At 48.0% G+C, this 21,795-nt stretch overlaps 1 protein-coding gene across 11 annotated transcripts in view; it reads right to left on the bottom strand.

Moving 5' to 3' along the window:
- The window catches only part of Sun1 (Sad1 and UNC84 domain containing 1), a 46,760-nt gene extending 27,943 nt beyond the window's left edge, over positions 1 to 18,817 (bottom strand). For 9 of the 11 annotated variants that reach the window (XM_076923440.1, XM_076923443.1, XM_076923445.1 and 6 more), the window contains exons 1-2: positions 18,699 to 18,817; positions 4,232 to 4,328 (exon numbers count right to left, since the gene is read on the bottom strand). In XM_076923440.1, coding sequence (XP_076779555.1) covers positions 4,232 to 4,328; positions 18,699 to 18,765 — 164 coding nt within the window. In that variant the 5' untranslated portion in view covers positions 18,766 to 18,817. Of the gene's footprint in view, positions 1 to 4,231; positions 4,329 to 11,586; positions 11,609 to 18,698 lie in introns of those variants that run through there. The other 2 variants (XM_076923442.1, XM_076923446.1) reach the window with 2 other exon arrangements.
- Positions 18,818 to 21,795: the final 2,978 nt, after the last annotated feature.

Genomic DNA, 21,795 nt, shown 5'->3' with positions numbered 1-21,795 from the left:
ACTGTGCTAAAAAGAAACTCACATTAAGTCTCTACATAACACATAAGCTCAGGAAATATCTACATGGTTCTCACACTTTCTCTGTGTGCTGGGCAATAAAGAATTCACAATCTTGATAGGGTGGAAGTGTTTGGGACAGCCATACAAAAGGGAAGAGAAGAAAGAGGAGACCAGCTACTCTACCTCCAAATGCAGAACTGGACCTGACAGTTCCCAGGTCTCCATTGTTTATCTGCTGCATCCCCAGTTCTGCAGGGACTGTAGTTTAGTGTGTCACCAGCTACCTAGGCTGTCCAGGCTATTACCCATTACCCCCTAAGCATGGTTTCCACAGATAAGGACGCCCAGAGCCAGATGGAGGAGGGACCCTGCACCCCACTCCAGGCAGCATAAAACCCCAAATCCCGAAGTATTTTTAGTAGCTGTGTTTACAGGTTCCATCTAGCACAGGGAGACAAAGTGGTAGATGAAGATACAGACCCTTGTGATCAATCACAAAGACCATAGACCATCCTGAGAAAAGTAACAGCTTGGATCTCTATAGACGCACTCTCCTAGAAAAAAAAGATTCAATTTTTCCGGGAGGGGGGGGGGAGGGAGGGGAGGGGAGGGGAGGGGAGGGGAGGAGAGGAGAGGAGGAGAGGAGAGACACATGGTTTGTATGAACAGGTCAGAGGACAACTTTTGAGCGACAATTCTCTCTTCCCATCATTTGTTTCCCAGGGATAGCAGTCCGTTCATTGGGCTTCGTGGTAACATGTGATTTAACCCACTAAGCCTATGGAGTCCATAGACCCTCAAGTTCACTTTGTAGCCCAGGTAAGTCTGTAACCTGTCTCTGCTCTACTGAGTGGCAGCTACAGTCACAGTCACAAAGACAAAGACACAGACACAAACACAGAGTTCCTCAAAGAGGGAAGCCTGACACACACCCTTCCTTCCTGCCGTAGTGACTAGCATCCTGCAGCCATGTCCCCTGTCCTATACTGAGTCCCTCCCAGCCTCCTGGGCCCTTCCTTCTCAGTCACTCAGGTTCTCTCATAGGTCCTATCACAGCATCCAGACTCATCAAGGCCTAGACATGAAGAGTAGCTAGCATACTTGGCCACATCATGCCCCACTCCACCAATGCAGCTCCTCCCTGAGGGCTCTGGCTTCAAGCAGCTGACTCACGAGCTCAGTCCCACCACTCCTGGTTTTCTATGTATTTGGCCTGCTGCAGTCACCTGGCTCCCAGGCACACTGAGGCTGGCTCACTACAGCAATCTCATGTCCCTCCCAGAGGAGAAGAGCAGTGTCTGTCTACAGAGCACGCAGTTCAAGGCCAGTGGGCTTCTGGGAGAGGTTTCCTCTCTGAGGGACGCAAAGGCCATCAACAGCTGCCGTGACCCTTGTGAGCAGCTGACTGGGCTGACAACAGGTGGGTCAAAGAACAACACAAGCAGCCTCAATTCTCCTAGAGGAGCCTCAAATCTTCTCTAGACAATGACACAAGACTCCATCACACCACTGGGCATGGAGCCATGCCAGTGAAGAGGGGCCAGTATAATGACACATAACTGAACTTCAGTACCAGGCTCGTGAGATTCTCTCTCAAAAACTAAAACCAGCAGCTGCAGAGATTAATCAATTAGTAAAGTGCTTGGAATACAAGCGGCAGGATTTGAGTTCAAACCCCAGCACCCACAAAAAAATAAGTACGGGTAGCCTGTGATTGTAACCCTAGCACCAGGCAGCTCCCTGCCAACCAGCCTACCTCAATCAATGAGTCTCAGGTTAGGATCCTGTCTCAAAAGACAAGGTAGATGACTCCTGAGGTTGATATCTGGCCTCAACACACACACACACACACACACACACACACACACACACAGCCTACATCTCTTCCTATCTACATTCACACACAAATATGAAAACAAAGATGCTCAAACACCACTTTACAGGAAATATTGGAAGTTGGAAGGAAGGAAGGAAGGAAGGAAGGAAGGAAGGAAGGAAAGAAGAAAGAAGGAGGGAGGAAGGGAAAAAGAAAGAAGCTATCTAAACACAGGGTAAGGATTCTCCTTTGAAAAAACTCAGTATAAACACAAGAATAATCTGGGAATCAATCAATCTATCTATCTATCTATCTATCTATCTATCTATCTATCTATCTATCTATCTATCTATCTATCTATAGATAGGGTCTGAGTTACCCTGGAACTCTCTGTAGGCCAGGTTGGCCTCAAACAGAGCTCCACCTGCCCGCGCCTCTTGGGTGTTTAGGTTAAAGGCCTATGTCACTGCATCCCATCAAAACTGATATTCTGACTAGTATTCAGAGTAAACCAGTAGAGGCGAGAGAGATCCAATGTCATTGAAAAATGGAGCTGGTACAAAATAGAACTCCAAAATCTTATGCTGCCTGGCATTTTCTAAGAGAAGGGCATTTTAATTAAAGCCATGGAGCCTGTGGATAGTCACTGAGATGGCTGAGAACTAAGATCTGAAAGTTGCTGAACCAGCACTGGGATGGGTTAGCAGGTGTTACGGGAGGAAAGCAGGGTGAGCTGCTCTGCCTCTTGCTACCCCGAGCATCTGGCTGGGGACCAGTCGCCTGAAGCCGTATCCACAGAACCCTGTGCCATAGCTGTGCCCAGGTGGACCATCTCCTGCTGGGCGTTCCTAGCATCTCTGCCAGTCCAGCTCCACTGTCCCAACCCTGCTCTCATGCCTGGCCCCTGCTGTCATGGCCTATGGCATGCTCACTTACTTTAGGGGCCCAGTTGCTACCCACTGGTAACTGGCTTGAACCCACAGCCATATATCTCTCCTGACTGTCAATCCTACCCAGCCCAAAGAATCAACTAAGGTTGGGAACAGTACTAATGGTTCTCACTGACCACCCACCCACCTTAGTATCCTAGACAGGTCTGGCCGACTCAGTCCTGTGTGCTTGAAGCACATCTCTACATCTCTACGGATCAAAATCCTCAGTTGGACTCCAGTCTCATACCTAGCACGTGACCACCACAGGCCCCACAAGCCTAACTGACCAAACGCTGCAAACCTCAGTGCAGCCAGGCTCAGGTCTCCCTGGCTACACGGATTCTTTAGCACTATATTTAAAATAGGTCATAAAGGCTAAAAGTAAGTCACCAAGAATAACTGTTTCTATGTTCCCAGACACGCTCAGGGACGTCACCTGAGCTGGCCACTCATTTACTTCTGACATACTACAGGCTCCAGGCTAAATCATCATTGGGAGTTTGAGTAAAGCCAACCTGGGTTATGTGGTTATGTGGGGACAACCTGTCTGAAACATAAGACTGAGCCCAGCAAGCGCAACTTGACTGAGGATGGAAATGGAAAACAGAGTAGTCACACATCACCGCTGACCACTGCTGTCTAAAAGCATCTTCTTGGGGCTGGTTCAGGAGAAAAGTGCTCTCCAACATGCCATCAGAAAGCCACGGCGCCTGCCCATAATCCCAGTGCTCAGGAAGTGGAGATCCCAGGAACAAACAGGCTAGCTAGACTATCCAAACACGGTGAACTCTGAATTCAGTGAGACCTGAATAAAAAAAGGTAAGAATACAGACACCCACTTGCCTCCACATACACACACCTGTACACTCACACATATGCACACACTCACGCACAGTATTATCTTTAGATATTTCCTGATTTCCTCTAGGTTTTCTTGTGGGTTCACCCTTATGGGAAAGTCACTGGACAACGACTCAGCACACACATCTCACAGCCTCCCACATCTTGCTAGGCACTCTAATTTTTTGACCTGCCAGGCACGCCCTAACCTAGTAGTACAACTGATTCTCCTTAGCATACAAGGCAGCTTGGAGGAGGCAAACTGGAAAGGAGCAGAGCGCCAAGCAGCTACTGAGGCTCAAAGGAGCCAGACATCCTGTCTGGAGCATGCTCCTGGAAGTTGGCCTTCCTAGGTGGCCTTCTAGTCCAGGGTCTTGGGTGGATGCTCAACCTATTAAAACAGGCTTGCTCCCAATCATGGCCACAGGGCGGAGCCTGAAACAGTGAGTCACTCAAAGTGACTAACACCTGAGTCACTGGAAGAGGTGACTCAGAAGTCTACAGCTCTAGGAGACACTCACAGCCTCCATGATCATTTATAAGCCGTGGAGAGCTCAATGCTGTGTGACTGTCAAATCAACACATAGCTGTGTTCTCTGAGGCCTTGTGGCTCTGCACACCACCAGAACACTCACTCACTCACCTAAGTGCGTAGGTGTAGCCAGTGTTCTCTGGCACACACTGGGGTGGGGCGTATGTGTGCAGCCGAGAAAAGTCCATGTTCACTGTTTCAGACCATGCTGCAAAAGAGACAGACGAGGACCAGATGTTAAAGGGTTGGCAGAAGTTCAGAGACAGGACTGGCAGTCCCATTTTGCTTGTAACAAAAGACACAGTTTTTCTTGGTCAAAGGTTCGGTCATATGTTAGCTCCAAATGTGCACATAAAAGCGAAGCTCTGGCCACACAAGTTTGTCCATGTCCACCAGAATTGGATCCCAGAACCCATGTAAAGCCAGACACTGAAGTTCATCTGTAATCCTACTGTTCTGATGGTGAGATGGGAGGTTAAGATAGAAGAATCCCCAGGAGTATACGGGTGAGAGAGCCTGGTGCACACTACCACTGTCTCAAACAAGGTGGAAGGCAAGGAACAACACTTGACATTTTCCTCTGACCTCCATACTTGTACACACACACACACACATACATCATATACTAGCCCCCCCATCTCCAAGCAAACCCAAAAGATAACAAGCAAGCTAGGCATGATATTAATCCCAACACCAGAGAGTCTGAAGCAGAAGAATCATCATGAGTTTGAAGCCAGCATGGTCTACATAGCAAGACCCTCACTAAAAATAAAAAGTAATGAGAAATCGTGGTAAGGCTTATATAAACTGGGTACTTTCTAAGAAAAACTGACAAGTGACTCCAAAAGGCTTTTTTAAACTATGGCTTTTTTTGGTGTGGGAGAGGTGGTATTTCAAAACAGTGTTCCTCTGAGTAGCCCTGCTGTCCTAGAATTTACTTTGTAGACCAAGCTGGCCTTAAACTCACGGGTATCTGCCTGTCTCTGCCTCCAAAGTGCTAGAATTAAAGGCATGAGCCACCACACCAAGCTAAGACAGTTTTCTTCCTTCCTTTCTCTCTTCATTCCTTCCATCTTTCCCTCTCTTGTTTGTTTGTTTGATTTTGAGTTCTCTTATGTAGTCCTGGAACTCACTATGTAGACCAGAATGGGCTCAAACTCACAAATCACAAGGCTCCCTTGCCTCTGCTTCCCAAGTGCTGGGGGTCCTTTAGGCCTGTGCCGCTACACTGGGCCTGTGACTTTCCATTTCTTGAAGGTGTCACATGTTCTATTCTTCTGGCATAGGGAATGGCATTAAGTAAAAGGGCTAACTTTATCCCATGGTCAGAGCTGCAAAGCTGAGGTTTGCATAGGTATCTCAGAACCAAAGAAGAAAACACAGCAGCAAAGTAAGGAAGAACAATTAGGAGTTGGAGACTTTTCTATCTTCCCCCCTAGGCAACCACAGTTTACATGGAATGCACTGGAGACCTCACAAAGATGGGCTGCAACTCAGTAGGACTGTACTTGAGACTGCACACCTACTATTCACAAGGCCCCGGGTTCCACCCCAGAACTGAAAAACAAAATAACACAATTCCTCACAGTAATGTGAATCATGGAGCATTGAACACCTAGGGAAGTGCACTGGTGGCTGATACCTGCAACCCTGACACTCTGAGGTAGGATGAGTACTGTGAGGTCCAGGTCAGCCTGATCTACATAGTAAGTGACTCTCTGGACCTCCTCCTTTAAAAGAATGACACAAAACGAAACCCAAATAAACAAACAAACAAACAGAACTGAGGAAGCCAGGTATGGTGGTTCACTACCGAGCTCAACAGGTAGAAAAGGGGAACACTGTCAATTTGAAGCCTGTTGAGCTAAAAAGGGCAATCTTGTTTCAAATAAAACCGAGTTAAAATCAAATAGGAGACAAGCAAATGGAAAGTGACATCCTGCACAACATGTTGTACAGAAACGGCTCTGAGAAGCCACATCCAAAGTTTTGCTTTTGTTTTATTTTGTTTTTTTTTTTTTTTTTTTTTTTTTTTTTTCCCAGACAAGGGTTTCTCTTTCATAGCCCTAGCTGTCCTATGTAGATCAGGCTGGCCTCAAACTCAGAGAGTGCTGGGATAAAAGCCATGTACCACAACTTCCTGGCTGAAAGCACTTTCATTATATCATTTTGGTTTTGTTTAGGGATTTAAATTTTTTATGTGCATGAGTGAGTGTTTTGCCTACATATACACGTGTGCACCATGTACATGACTGGCTCTCACCGAAGCCAGAAGGGGGTGTTGTATCCCCTGAAACTACTTACAGACGGCTGTGGGTATTGGGAAATGACCCTGGTCCTCTGCAGAAGCAGGGAGTCTTCTTACCCATTGGGCCACCCATCGCTCCAGTCCTAACACTATTTCCTTAGAATAGCCACATAGTCTCTTAAAAAGAAAACACTCATAAAAACTACCATATCTGTATGAAACTCTATGGTGACACATGGCTATCAATCATCCTAACATCTGGGAGACACAGGCAGGAGGATTGGGAATTCTAGGCCTGCCTGGGCTGCAATATGGTGTGTCACACACTGCTGCTACTGCTGTTTACTGCAGCACTGACTCTATTTTGGTCTTTTAGAAATGAAGTCTCATGATGTATTCAAGGCTGACTTCTAACTCATGGCTCAATCAATCCTCCTGCCTCAGCCTCCTCAGCAGCTAGGACAGAAGGCACTTGTCATCACACCCAGCAGGTCTAAGAACTCCATGACATACCTGTGAGAAAATTCTTTGGCCTGCCAGCCACACCCCTGGCAGGTGAGGGGACATGTGAACAACTACAGAGAACAGCAACTGCTGAACCCACGTAATTCCTGATACCTGCTTAGCTGCTCCATCCCCCTTTGTATATTAGCTACTCTTGAACAGAAACAGAGGAGAATGTCAAGGCACAGAACCTGACAACACCTCACTGGCTCCAACCTCCTGGCTAGCCTCCAAGGCCTCAGCACACCACTCCCTACCCCCCTGCACAATAGGGCCCCACCCTGGCAGAATGTAATAATGGATTCCGACCAGGTGACCTGAACATTCTGTGCTGGGTGACAGCATCAGTACACACCCCCATTCTTATTTCTTCAGGACTGGTGTTCTACTACTTCTCTTCATCCATTATCCTCTTAACATCAAAATCCAACTTCCTACCTTCACTCCTCAAAGGGACTTTCCACTGTCCAGTCTTCCAGCAAATTCACTGATGGCATCGTCAAGCCTGAGCCCAAAGACACCACTGACATCTGTCAAGCTCTCTCTAGTCTAAACACTCTAGTAGATGGGGCATTTTGGGCCTGGCTCAACCCCCAGGACATGCAAAGCAATGGCAAAATCCATGGCTAATGCCTGCAAGCCCTGATGAGGACTGGAAGGCAGAGGGATCACTAGGGGTAATATAATAGCAGACAGAGACTTGACCCCGTCAAACCACTCACACCACCTACGTGGGACAACACAGTCTCACACAGCCAAGACTTGATTCCCAAAGCTGGGGGGCAGGGACATGTAAGAGGCTATGTCTGCATTTCTATGGGGAGAAACACCTTGGCATGCTCTCATCCATGGAGCCATGGGAAAGCTCCAAGACAGAGGAGGCCACACATCCCACAACCTGGCCTCTGCACAGTTCAGCCCAGTTCTCACAGTCAGTGGACAACCATGCCAGCATCTAAGGAGAATCTAACTTCCTCTGAGCACAAATCTACAAGAGAAACAAAGGCAGCCAGGGGCCAGCTTCCTGTCAAAGGCTCGAAGGTCCACAGAAGTGGTCTGGACACCTGCAGCTGAGAGTGGTGGGATGAAAAGGTGTCTGATGAACTGAGATACAAAGGTGATGATACACAGAATACCAGTGTGAACACATGCTGAGTCCAGGCAGCCAGGTCGAGGGCAGGACAGGGAGGAAGCAATGACTGATGACATCAGGCCTGAACAGATGCTGAGCCCTCCCTCCGTTAAACCTGATGCCTCTTGAATCTTGAGAGCTCTGGTATCACATTCTCCAGAGAAGCCTACTAAACACAAAGCTGTGTGCAGATTACCACTCTCCCTGTTTCCCAATACTAAGCTAATATGTCCTCACTAAGCTAAGTGAGGACACAGAACCCTGAACCATCTGACATGGGCCTAAACTCACCAGTCCAGTGGTCTACTGATGATCTAGCCAATCACGCCACAGCCCAGAAAACATGACTGCACTCACAGGTGCACGCACATGCACATGCACACGCAGGAGAGCAGCCCATTCCTTCTCAAGCTCACTGCAGACCTGAATTACAGGACAAACGTTATCATTAAGCTTTATTGTATGGGGCTGGGGAGATGGCTCAGCAGTTAAGAACACTGACTGTTCTTCTAGAGGTCCTGAGTTCAATTCCTGGCAACCACATGGTGGCTCACAACCATCTGTAATGCCATCTGATTTTCTCTTCTGGTATGTCTGAAGATAGTGTACTCATATAAATAAAGTAAATAATTCTTTTAAAAAAAAAAAGATGTATTTTACTCTTTGGCACGCACACACCTGCAGTCAATGCTGTTCAGGAAGCTGAGGCAGACAGAGTGTGAATTCAAGGTAGCCTGAGCGATATAGAGAGAGTAAGATGATCTCATAAAATCAAATCAGAAAGGACAGAATGGATAAGTACGTGTAAGGCAGAGCCTGATAGGCTCGCACTGTGATGTCAGCTGCAATTACTTTGTAGGAAATATAAGCTGTAAGTTAAAACAGAGAATGGGGGTTGGGGATTTAGCTCAGTGGTAGAGCGCTTGCCTAGCAAGAGCAAGGCGCTGGGTTTGGTCCTCAGCTCTGAAAAACAAACAAACAAACAAACAGAGAATGATTTAGGTTCGCAGCTATTGGTGGGTAGGGAGGTGCTGCTAAGATGGTTCAGCAAGTCAAGGTGCTTGGAGTCAAGCCTAACAATCTGAATTCAAATACCTGGAACCCACGTGATAAAGGCAGAAACTGAGAACTGACCAAGAGTCATCCTCTGACACTGACACACACACACACACACACACACACACACACACAGACACCATCAATCTTCCCTCTGGGTGTCTCTCTCTCATACACTCAGAGAAACAATAAACTAAACGAATGTAAAGATTTAAAAATAAACATATTTAAGATTGTTTGCTCCTAGGCCAATAATCCCAGCGTGGGAAGATTAACTCAACCTTGTCCTGAACAGAAGACTAAAGTCCACTGATCATCATAGATGGCTCAGACACACCTGGAATCTCACAGACTCATGTCACCACCTAGAGGCCAAGTGTAATCTGCTGTTCCTCCTGGTGTCCAAGAATGGGCTTAGCAGCTTCACAGTGTTCCAGTCCCAAAACCCTTCTCATCTGCTGACCAGAGTCTGCCTCCTGGCTGCACCCTGAAAGGCTATTCTGTGGGGTCTCAGCCTATGCGACTGATTGGAAAGGATCTGCATCTGTAGGCTGAAGGGTAACAAAACCATAAGTGAAGAATCACAACTGTTTTCAACAGCATCAGCAAACCCTGAAAAGAACCCGTTGGTCACCATAGGTTCTGTCACTCCTTCAGCCTTTCTGGCTGCCCAAACCAGTGTAACAACTGAAATGAACCTTGTTCAGACCATGCTCCTCACAGGGCCCCAGCCTCTAAAAGAAGAATTTGCCTGAAGTCAGCTTGCTGCTGGGGCATAGGCAGGAGCTGAGTGTAGGCTCCAGGGCACTAGCCTAGCACACTGGCCCACAGAAAACAGAAAGTGGAGAGTCAGAGCGCTGGACAAAGCAGACACAGGAGCTCTACCTTCCAAGCTGTGCACGTGAGGGCCTTTCACATGCTAGGTAAAACGCCCTACCCAACCACAACCGCCACCATGCCACTAGCCCCGAAAGTGTTTTTAGAAGCAGACATGTCTCAGCGGGATCCTTCAGCACACTGATTTCTCACTCACGACTATTCCCCCTTGCAGGATCCACATACACTCAAGATGAAAATGTAAAGCCCAGGTCTTGTCTCTGAATGCTTTCATCAAAAATGAGTTTCAGCAGGGCAGTGGTGGCGCACGCCTTTAATCCCAGCACTTGGGAGGCAGAGGCAGGTGGATTTCTGAGTTCGAGGCCAGCCTGGACTACAGAGTGAGCTCCAGGACAGCCAGGGCTATACAGAGAAACCCTGTCTCAAAAAAAAAAAAAAAACAAAAACAAAAAACAAAAGAGTTTCAGTCCTTCTACCTTGTCACCCAACTCTTTGCCACCTAGAATGTCTGTACTTCACAACAAAACAGAAAATATATCAGGAAAAATTCAGGAACACATTAAATATAGCTTCATGTAAACACCACAAACCTAAGACACAGAACAGAACTGCAGCTCTCATATAAAACAAGCACAATCTTTCTACTGGTCCCTGCTAAGAGCCACAGCAGGGGACAGCTGTCTGGGTTGGGCCTCAGGATACTGACCACACAAGAGATCTGATCTGCACCCATGGTGATGAAACTCTATGTAAAAAATAACAGAGCACTTGGTCTCAGAGGCACCCTGAAAAGCAAACCTGAAAACTGAGGGCAGCACCTCCTTCTGTCTCTGGGAAGGTGGAGGATGCTATAGTTGGGGCTGGCACCTCCTGTCACTGTCAATATAGTACATCCGGCAAGCCATACCACAACTTTGGCCAGAAATCATGATGACCTGCCCCAGGGGAGGACCATAGCATGTCTTAAAACCACTTTCCCTACCATTTGAGATCAGACCCTGGAAACTCAGGTCTGACAGTGCGCCCCACTACAATTCAAGGGGGTAGGGAGTACAGAATGCCAGGTTCTCCTCTAGTTTCCTAGGAAGCACCATCTGTCATAGACCTCGTCCCTCAGTGGTGCTCTGAAACCCCATCAGACCATAACTGGTAGTGGGTGGTCCCCTAGCCCTTCTAGACAGACGCTTCACTTGATCCTTGCCTATAGGACTTCTTGTCTACAAGAACGAGGGCAACACAGCCACACACGGACACAGCACAAAGAGCATGTACATGCATCTTCCACCTCCAACTCACTGATTCACCATCACCGAGGACTCAGCTCTCCACATTACCCAGGTGCTACCTAGCAGGCTCAATGACTATGCTCACTGTCAAGAAAAACACTTGAAAATTGATGTTTCTTTGGTTTCTTTTTTGCAATGCTAGAGATGAAACCCAGGGGATTTTGCATGCTATGAAAGCGCTCTATGGCTGTGAATATCCCAGAGTAACCTCTTGTAAAAACCAAGTTTTCGCTAGGCCTAGAGTAGAACTACAGAGGCTGATACAAGAGGACTACAAGTTTCCAGCCAGCATGGCCACACAGCAAGGTCCTCCCTGCCTCAAAAGTAAACAATTCTGCCATATTTATTGGGAAAAAAAAATCAGTATTAAACACATACACACACACACATGCGCGGCACCTACCTTAGACCAGGTTTGATAGGGCATACTTGTAACTAAGCATGAGGAAGCTGAGGTAGGAACAGAGAATTAGAGGCCAGCTTAGGTTACAAAGTTATACTCTGCTAAAAAAAAAAAAAAAAGGCCAGGCATGGTGGTGTACATCTATAACCCAGCCCCAGAAGGCAGAGGCAAGTGGATCTCTTTAGTTTTTTGGCAGGGTGACCTGGAACTAAACTAAGTTCCAGGTCAGCTTGGTCTACACAGACAGTTCTGGCCTAGATAGGGTTATACGAGGAGACCCAGTCTCAAAAAACCAATAAACAAACGACAGATAAATAAAAAACATCAGTACTATGACCCAGTATGGTGGGATAGGTCTGTAGTCCCAGCTACTTGAAAGGCTGAGATAGGACAATCTCAAGTAGGTCTGCCTGTTCTACACAATACTTAGCCAGCCTGAGCAACTTAGTAAGACCCTATCTCAAAAAGGATTTAAAAAATAATAATAAAATAAAAAAGACTACAACCTGGGCATACAGCTCAGTGACAGGACCAAGCAAGCAAACCTATATGAGGACCTGGGTTCAATGCCCAACACTGAAAAAAGAACAAAGCAGAAAGCAGCAGCAGCACCAGGGCATGCAGACAGTGGCACTCTGAAACCACACCAGCCCTGAGGGAATCCTCTCTGCTGCTTGGGGAACCACTGGCCCAGGAAACCCTTTCACACCACCTGTCTGTGACTTGCAATTTAATTCTGCAAAGGTCAAAAGGCATCTGTCATAGAGATCTATCTTGTCTCCACACTAAAATCTATGACCCACACCTCCAAAGATGGGGAGCACCTGCCTGACCATACTGTGCATCTCGGTGAGAGCTGCTCATCTGTCACCTGTGAAGGGACCGGTTTCAGATGCAGAGCTAGCATTCTCAGATTCACCATCGGAAAATCTAGTGGGGTAGGAGGTCCAGAATGGCAGTGCATTCTAAATTTGGGCAGTAGGGAGGAGAAAACAAGAGCATGTTTTCAATCAAGAAGGTGACATGGCAACCCTTCAGTGGTATCCAGGACCATCCCCTTGAGCATTCAGCAGAACAACAAGGCACTCCCTTCTCCAGGCACTCAGGAGCAGCAGCCTGAGGATCAGTGCCCTGGGAGGCATCCTGCCAGCCCCTGGGACTCTCTTGCCTTACTTGAGACCTTTAAGGGAGGGCAAGAGTCCTGAGGCTGACTTTTAAATTGCTGCCATTGTTTACTGGGAGCAAATGCAGAGTGGCCTAGTTTATGGGATGTCAACCCCAAAAGGAGCAGAGTACTTGGGAGAGTACTGGACTCACAAACCCAGAAGGGTGAAGCGTACTCCATTTAATACCCATGGTCTTTGAAAACAGTTCACCTAGTAAGATCCTGTCAGCATGTCCCTATGACAGATGAGCACAGCACAGGGCCAGCAAGATGGCTCAGTAGGCAAAGGTACTTGTCACAAAGCCTAGTGACCTGAGTTGGATCCCTGGAACCCAGGTGAAAGGAGAGAACGGACTCCAGCAAGCTGTCCTCTCCTCTCTAGGTGTTATGGCACATGCACCCACACACGGAACAAATTAGGTGTTGAACAGAGGCATCAGATTTCATGGACAGGCAAATATGCATGGAACAGAAAGGAAGACCTAAAAAAGGAGCTTTGGGAACAGCCAGAGTGCCTGATTTTCACTGAAGAACCCCAGAGACTCAGGAACTAATGACACCCATCTAACACGTGGAAGTGAGGGTGTCAAGGAAACGAAGAGTCTGGAAGAGGTCAGACCTCAAGTCTGCTGGAGATGCCCTCAGGGGAAACGGGGGTATGTCCGTAAGTGTAGAGAATCTCCACACCCCTCCATGCATAACACAACAGTCAACAGCCAAGTGTAGTGGCTCGTCTGCATTCCCAGCTCTTTGAACGTAATACTCCAAGTCTGAGGTACAAAGCTGGCCCTACCCTGCCAAAAAACTAAAGTGTGTGGGTGTGGGTGTGGCTCAGCGGGCAGCATGAACACTTCTCGAACACAGGCGCTGGGACCCATCTCTGCATTGCATAAACCAGGTGTGGTGGTACACATGTGATCCTGTAGAGGCAGGAGGAGTACAAGTTCATCCTCAGCTACACAGCCAGGTCAGTCTGGGAAAGAACTTCCTGAATCTAGCACACAGGCATCTGTGAAAAGCCCACAGGCAGCATCACACCTGAAGGTGAAAAGATCTAATGCTCTCAAGTGAAGGGAGGGAGGACAAGGCAGCAGTGGATCTAACAAGTGTCTTGAAGTTCAGGCCAGAGCAATTACTCAAGACACGGGGAGGCCAGGCAGTGGTGGCGCACGCCTTTAATCCCAGCACTTGGGAGGCAGAGGCAGGCGGATTTCTGAGTTCAAGGCTAGCCTGGTCTACAGAGTGAGTTCCAGGACAGCCAGGGCTATACAGAGAAACCCTGTCTCAAAAAAACCAAAAAGACATGGGGAGAAGAAAAGACACAGACCAGAAGACAGTTAAGAGGAAGGCAACCTTTCCTCTCAGCTGACAGCATGTCACAGACAGAATAGCCTAAAGCTAACAAATTCAGCAAAGTGGCAGGGTACACAGCCACACAAAGCCAACTGTGCTTCCACATGCTAGAACAAGGTAAGCGGAATTGAGAACCCCTTCCACAACAGCACAGCCAAGGAAAGGGCTTGGGAGTCAATTTAACCTCCCAAGGGCAGGGCTGAGCACTGAATGCCACAAGGAAATGTAAAAGTCCAAGAACTGACAAGCGATGCTGCCCAAGGGATCTACAAATGTACTGTGACCCTTGTCAATATCCCAGGGCCCTTTCTGCAAACCTGGAAAAGCTGTTCCTCATTTACATAGAGCTGCAGAAGGTTCCAGAGAACAAATAAGTCTGGAAAAAGTAGCTGAGCTGAGGAATCCACTGCAAGCCTACGGTCCTGGCATACAAGCAGACATACTCCAACAGAATGGTATACATGGTCAAAGGTTAACCTTCCTTCCGGAGCCAACTGACAAGGGAAGAAGGTCTCTTTCTGCAAATGCTGCTAGAACGGTTGAGCTTCCACGGGAAGAATGAAGCCAGACCCTCAGACATCATAGCCCACAATGAACTCACAACAGGTCAAAGACCTAAATACAACCACAAAAACTATCAAACTTTTTTAAAAAGAACATATACAGACAAGTCATCATGATCTAGAATTTGCAATATACCCACCTAAAGAAAACAAAACTTTATTACTTCAAGCACTAAAAATGCCTAAGAGGCAGGGGCAGATAAGTCTCTTAAGTTTGAGTATGCCTGGTCTACAGAGTGAGTTCCAGGCCAGCCAGGGCTACACAGTGGCACCCTGCCTCAAAACAACAGCACGACAAATACTATCAAAAAGATGGCCACCACTGGCAAATGGCTCAATAGCTAAAGCATTTGCAACATAAGCTGGATGCCCAGAGTTCATCCCCAGGACCAAGAGAAGGTGAAAGAGAACTTAGTCCACAGAACTGGCCTCTGACTTCCATAGACATACACATGCCCCTACATCTCACACACAAACAACAGTTAGGGGGACGGGTCAAAGGTGAAGCAAAGCATGACAGCAAACACCAGTCATGCTAGCACTCAAGAAGCTGAGGCAGAAGAAACATGACTTTGAAACCAGTATGAGATTATGGTGAGATGCTACTCAAAGAGAGATGGAGACAGAGGTGGGGTGGTATTTGCAAGTCACATATGTGTATCTGGAATGTATAAACAACTTTCACAAATCATCAAGACAACCCAATTAAAAGACAGAGAAAGGCTAAGCATGGTGGATCACACTTTTAATCCCAGCACTTGGGAGGCAGAGGCAGGTGAACTGTGAGTTCCAAGCCAGCCTGGTCTACACACATGCACATGGACTGGGACGGGACAAAACAGGCATCTCTCCAAAGACATACAGATGGACAATGAGGACCTAAAGCAAAAATTCACACACATCCGTATCATCTGGGAAATGCAGACCAAAGTCAAAGATACAATTCACTGAGATGGGGTAGGTGGGTGGACGGAAGGAAAACAAGCTTTAGGAAAGATGTGGACAAAGTGGGCTGTCTCCCACATTGTGGGTGGGAGTGTAAAACATGCCACTTTGCAGAAAAGCAGTCTGGATGCTCTGCACAGAGTTAAACATAGAATTACCATGTGACCCAGCAATTCTACTCCTAGGTCTATACTCTAAGAATTAAAAACAGGTGCTCAGGGGCTGGAGCCATGGCCTAGCCAATAAAGAGAAACACAAACATTAAGAGCTGAGTCTGGCCGGGCGGTGGTGGCGCACGCCTTTAATCCCAGCACTTGGGAGGCAGAGGCAGGTAGATCTCTGAGTTCGAAGCCAGCCTGGTCTACAGAGTGAGTTTCAGGACAGCCAGGAGAAACCCTGTCTCAAAAAACCAAAAAAAAAAAAAAAAAAAAAAAGAGCTGAGTCTGATCCCCAGGACCTAAAGTAAAAGCCGAGCACAGCAGCCTGCAACTGTAATCCTAGCATTGGAGAAAAAGAGATGAGACTCTCTGGAGCTTGTTGGACAGCCAGTTTATGGCAAATTGGCAAGCCTTGGGTTCCAGTCAGAGACACTGTTTCAAAAATTAAGGAAGCAGGTGCTGCATACCTTTAATCCCAGCACAATCTTTGAGTTCAGGGACCAGCCTGGTGTACAGAACCAGAAAACAAAAGAGAATGATTGAAGTAGGTACCCAACATCAACCCTGGGCCTTCACAATCAATCAATCTCTCTCTCTCTCTCTCTCTCTCTCTCTCTCTCTCTCTCTCTCTCTCTCTCACACACACACACACACACACACACACACACACAGAGAAACAGGTGTTCAAGCACAAACTTGTTCCCATGTTCCCAGCAGCACTAAATAATCCAACAGGTGGGAACAATCCAAATGCCCACTGATGTGGATAAACAGGATTTAATACGGCCTTCAAGGAGGATCAGCGTGTCTGCTACCACCCTGATGATCTGTGTAGTCCCCCAGGACTTATACGGATGAAGGAGACAAGTGACTCCAGTAAACTGTCCTCCTGACCTCAGCAAACATTCACATGTAAATAAAATATAAAAAGTATTTCTTAAATAGTTAATAGGTCCATACAGTGGGAAACAATTGAGCCACAAACAGCAACAGAGTAGGGACACATGCTACACAGCATGGATGAGCCTTACATGAGATCACTAGAACAGGCAAGCGCACAGGCTGTGAGCAGACAGGAGACAAACAGGAGGGACTGCTCGGTGGGTTCTGGGTTTACCTTTAAGGTGACGAAAAGCCGATGGAACTAGATAATGGTGATAGTTGCTAACACTGAATACAGTTTAAAGGGGAGTCAAGGTGCATTTCATCAAACGCACGCACTTGTGCATTCATCCCTCTGCTCTCTCCCAGAAAAAAACAAAGAGTAAATAAACTGAGGCTGCCAACCTTCGGGAAATAAAAAGTATCTCTCCAAATCTCTGGCACAACTCTCAAGTGAGGGCATGGTAGTACACACACCTGTGATCCCAGCAATGGGGAGCTGGAAATACAAGCATCTGGATTTCAACTAAGCCTGCTGGGGCTACAAAAGACCTGGCAAAAATCAATCAATCAATCAATCAAATAGCCCGGCAGTGGTGGCGCACGCCTTTAATCCCAGCACGTGGGAGGCAGAGGCAGGCGGATTTCTGAGTTTGAGGCCAGCCTGGTCTACAGAGTGAGTTCCAGGACAGCCAGGACTACACAGAGAAACCCTGTCTCGAAAAACCAAAAAAAAAAAAAAAAAAAGAGTCTTCTCAGATCCTCAGGTGATTGGAGCAAAGGCTCAAGCATATTACCCACAGCCTGCACATATAAAAAAAGTGCAGGCCTGAACCAAGTGGTGGTGGCCTGTGCCTTTAATCCTAGCACTTGGGAGGCAGAGGCAGATGGATCTCTAGGAGTTCCAGGACCATCATGGCTACATAGAAACACACACACACACACACACCCTCGTCTAGAAAACTCAAAGAGTTCAAGCCTGACAAGGAAAACAGAAGAACCAGAAGTTACTGTAACTATGATCCAGAACATGTAGCCAGGGCTGTTTTTGTGAATCCTGTGGGGTTGTGCACACCTGTGATCTAATCCTAGGTACATGAAGGTTGGAGGATTAGGAACTCAAGGTCATCTCTACTATATAGTAAATTCTAGGCTGGCCTGGGCTATCTGAGGACCTGTCTCAAAATACCAGCTTAGTTGCACACACCCTTTTACCCCAGCACTCAGGAAGCGGAGGCCGTCGGATTTTTGTGAGGCCAGCCTCGTCTACACAGCAACAATCAAAACTATGTAATGAGACCCTGTCTCCTAAAACAAACAAACAAACAAAAGACAGAAAGAAAAAGAACATGAGGCTGGGACCCAGAAAGAAAAAAGAAAGGAGCTTAGGAAGGATCTAAAATGTAGGAACAGTCAAGTTAAAATTCGACACAGGTGCAATGGAAAGGACGGTAAAATCTAATTAGTAATCTGGGAGGCGCGAAGCGCACACTGAAGAACTGCACTTCACGCCACGCAGCGGAGAGCAGCAAAGTTCGCCCCGCTGATGGCATCGGGTCCCCCGGGCTGCATCCAATAAAGCTCCAGCGGGTCAGCCTCGGTACGGTCTTGCGCGCCGGGCTGGGGGAGAAGGCAACTAGCTCGGGATAACAAGCTGGTGGCAGGGTGTCCAGGCCAGGGACTCGCTACACGGCCCGCGCCCTTCCCCGCACCTTCAACACCTGCGCCCCGGGAGAGCGCGCCCCCGGGAGGGCGCCTGCTCCGGTGCGCCTCGACGGGTAGCAGGAGACCCCGGAACCCAACACGCAGGGGTCCGGAGCGAGGGGGGACCAGAGTGCCCGGGCACACGGGACACTCGGGGCGCAGGGCGCGCGGCCTGGCAACGCGAAGGGCGTCACGCGCGTCGTGGCCGGTTGGCGGTTCCTACATCGGGGCCGTCCCTGCAACCTACATCCCGGCCCGCCATGAGGCAGTTCCCAGTGTCCGCGGCGTGTCCGCGGCGTCCCCCCACCCACTCGTTCCCCCAGCCGGTTTGCCGCAGCTTACCTGCCTCGCGCCGCCGCCTCAGGCCTCGACCGCGCCGCCCAGGCCGGGGACCAAGGACTCTCCACATCCACAGCCAATCGCGCGCCGCGCCGGGATCGGAGGCGGGAGCGACGCGAACGTCCGTCAATCCCAGGCGCGTCTGCTGAAGCTGCAGACCAATAGGAAGGCGGCTATCCCGCCGCGGCCCGCGAGGGGCGGGGAGAGGGCGGGACGTGCGGCGTCAGTGGGCGGGGCGGGCGCGCTGGGACTTGAGGGGCCGCGCCTAGGGAGGCTACTCCTTTCGGGTAGCGTTAGAATTAGGATTCTGTGCGGAGGCGTCCGCGCTGAGTTCCAGGCAGGGTCGCAGTGGATCCAGAAGACCCGACTCCCGCTGAAGGAGCGGTGGCCCCCCAAGTACATCCTCTCTGTTGTCCCCGCTCAGCGTTTGCAGGAAACCCCCGACGCCCTGCCCTGCGGGCTGGAAGCCAAAGCCTTTTCTCCTGAGGACTCCACCCTCCTGGCCCTCTCTCACTTACGCAGTTTTGCAAAAACTTAAATCGCATTTGTTTTGTTTATAGGCAGGGTTTTACTCTGTAACCTTGACTACCCTAAAACTCTCTTGTAGACCAGGCTGGCCTTGAACTCAGCCAGCCTCTTACCTTGCAGGAGTTAAAGGTGTGCCACCACGCCCGCCCCACTTGGTTTTTGCTTTTTTAAAAAACTGTCGCTGGGCAGTGGTGGCGCACGCCATTAATCCCAGCACTTGGGAGGCAGAGGCAGGTGGATTTCTGAGTTCGAGGCCAGCCTGGTCTACAGAGTGAGTTCCAGGACAGCCAGGACTACACAGAGAAACCCTGTTTCAAAAAACCAAACCAAATAAACAAGCAAACCACACACACACACACACACACACAAAACCTGTCACACTGTGTGGCCTAGCATTCACGACATAGCCCAGACTGACCTCCTGCTTGCCACAATCCTGCCTTATCCTCCCAAGCAGTGAGAGTACTACCATATGCTACAAGCAGCTGGCTGGCTTTGAGTCTTTTTCTAAAAGTGTGTTTGTGTTTATGTCTGTTGAAGTGGATGCCTGCAAAGGTCTCATGCCCCAGAGCTGCAGGTTGTTAGCTGCCAAAAAGTGGATGCTGGCAACCAAACTACAGTCCTCTGAATGACCAGCAAGTGCTCTTAACGGCTGAGCCATCTTTCCATCCCTTGGCTTTCACACTTTTAAAATTAATTAATTTTTGTTTTTATTTTTTTAGACAGGGTCTCCACATGGTCCTGCCTGCCCTGGAACTTGCTATGTAGATCTGCCCACCTCTGCTGGGACCAATGGCATGCACTACCATGCTTGGCTGGTTTTACACTTTTTAGAAAGGGTCTGGAACTGGGAAGATGGATTAGTTAATAAAATGCTTGCACTGACTGTAAGTATAAAGACCTGAGTTTGTAGGCTGGAGAGATGGCTCAGTGGTTAAGAGCACTGTCTGCTCTTCCAGAGGTCTTGAGTTCGAATCCCAGCAACCACATGGTGGCTCACAACCTTCTGTAATGGAATCCAACGCCCTCTTCTGGTGTGTCTGAAGACAGCAACAGTGTACTCATATACATAAAATAAATATATCTTTTTAAAAAAAAAAAGACTTGAGTTTGTAATCTCAGAGCTGGAGAGTAGAGACTGGAACCCCTAGAGCCTGGTGGTCACTTAACTTGGTGAGTACCAACCCAGTGAGTGTCCTGTCTCAGAAAACAAGGTAGGTAGTTCCTAAGGAAAGACACTAGTGCAGTCACATGCATGTGCACACATCTACACACAGACTCTGTTGCCATCGATGCCTTGGAATGCCTCTCGTTCCATCCCAGTGCTGGGATTACAGGCATGGACCGCCATAGCCTGCTGCTGCTGGCTTTTGATAGTCGCTCATGATACACACTTGCATCCTTATATGGCAAGCGTTTGACCATGTGTTGGTTTGTTCCATTGCTAAGTTGGGAGACTTTTCTGTATAAGAGATGTTAGAGGCTTTCAGGCCACAAGGATATTTGTGGTAAACACTGAAGTCCACTAATTGTAAAGTGGATGGGTTTGGCAGGGCAGCTGGCTGGCGACACAGGCCAGAGGCTCTGGTTTGCTGCCCCCTGGGCCAGCTGCCGGACATTTGGATATTGTCAGTTAGAAACTTGTGAATGAAGCTTTTGTGCATTCAGAGGTAAGAGCCCTTGTGAATATTTAGCTTAGTTTTGTCTTTTTTTAATTTGACTTGTTTTATGTGTATAAGTGTTCGTTTGCATTGTGCATGGGTGTGCGCCTGGTGTTTACATAGGTCACACATCAGTTCCCTTAGAGCTTGAGTTACATATGGCTGTGAGCAATTCTGTGGGTGCTGGGAACACAAGGTGGATCCTCTGAGAGAGCAGTAAATGCTCTTAACTGATGAGCCATCTCTCTGTCTCCGGCCCAGGCTTGGCTTTTCTGTTTTCTGTTTTCTTTTTTCTTTCTTTCTTTTTTTCCTTCTTTCTTTCTTTCTTTCTTTTTTTTTTTTTTGAGATGAGATCTTTCTATGTATCACTAACTATCCTGGAATTTGCTATGTAAACCATGCTGGCCTTGAATTTAGAGATTTACCTGTCTCTGCCTCTTGAGTCTGGGATTAAAAGCATACACCACTGTACCTACCCCCCTTTTTAAAAAAATAGGGAATCAACACTGTCGCCCAGGCTGGGTTCATGCTCCTCCTCCTCCTGCTTCTACTCCAAGTCCTGAGATTACAAGTGTTAGCCACTGCAACTGGAAATTTTCATTTTTTTTATTTATTTGTTCTTTTTTTTTTTTTTTTTTGAGACAGGGCTTTCTGGAGCCCAGGCTGGCCTTAAATTTGATATGACTTGCTCATCTTTCAGCCTGTACCTTTGAAGTGCTGAAAATAAAGGACTGTTCTCCCACACTCAGTTTAAGCAGTGTTAGTGACTGATCTCAGGGCCCTGGGCATGCAAGGCAGACACGCTACGGGCTCTTCATTAGCAGGTAGGTCTGATAGCTCACGCCTGTCATCCCAGCAACCTGTAAGGGCTAAGTAGGAGAATCCCAAATTCAAAGTTAGCCTGGGCAATT

The sequence above is a fragment of the Arvicanthis niloticus genome, chromosome 24 (assembly GCF_011762505.2).
Source record: "Arvicanthis niloticus isolate mArvNil1 chromosome 24, mArvNil1.pat.X, whole genome shotgun sequence".
Classification (NCBI taxonomy): Eukaryota; Metazoa; Chordata; class Mammalia; order Rodentia; family Muridae; genus Arvicanthis; species Arvicanthis niloticus.
The sequence above is the reverse complement of the archived record's forward strand: the minus strand, read 5'-3'. Positions and strand labels throughout refer to the sequence as shown.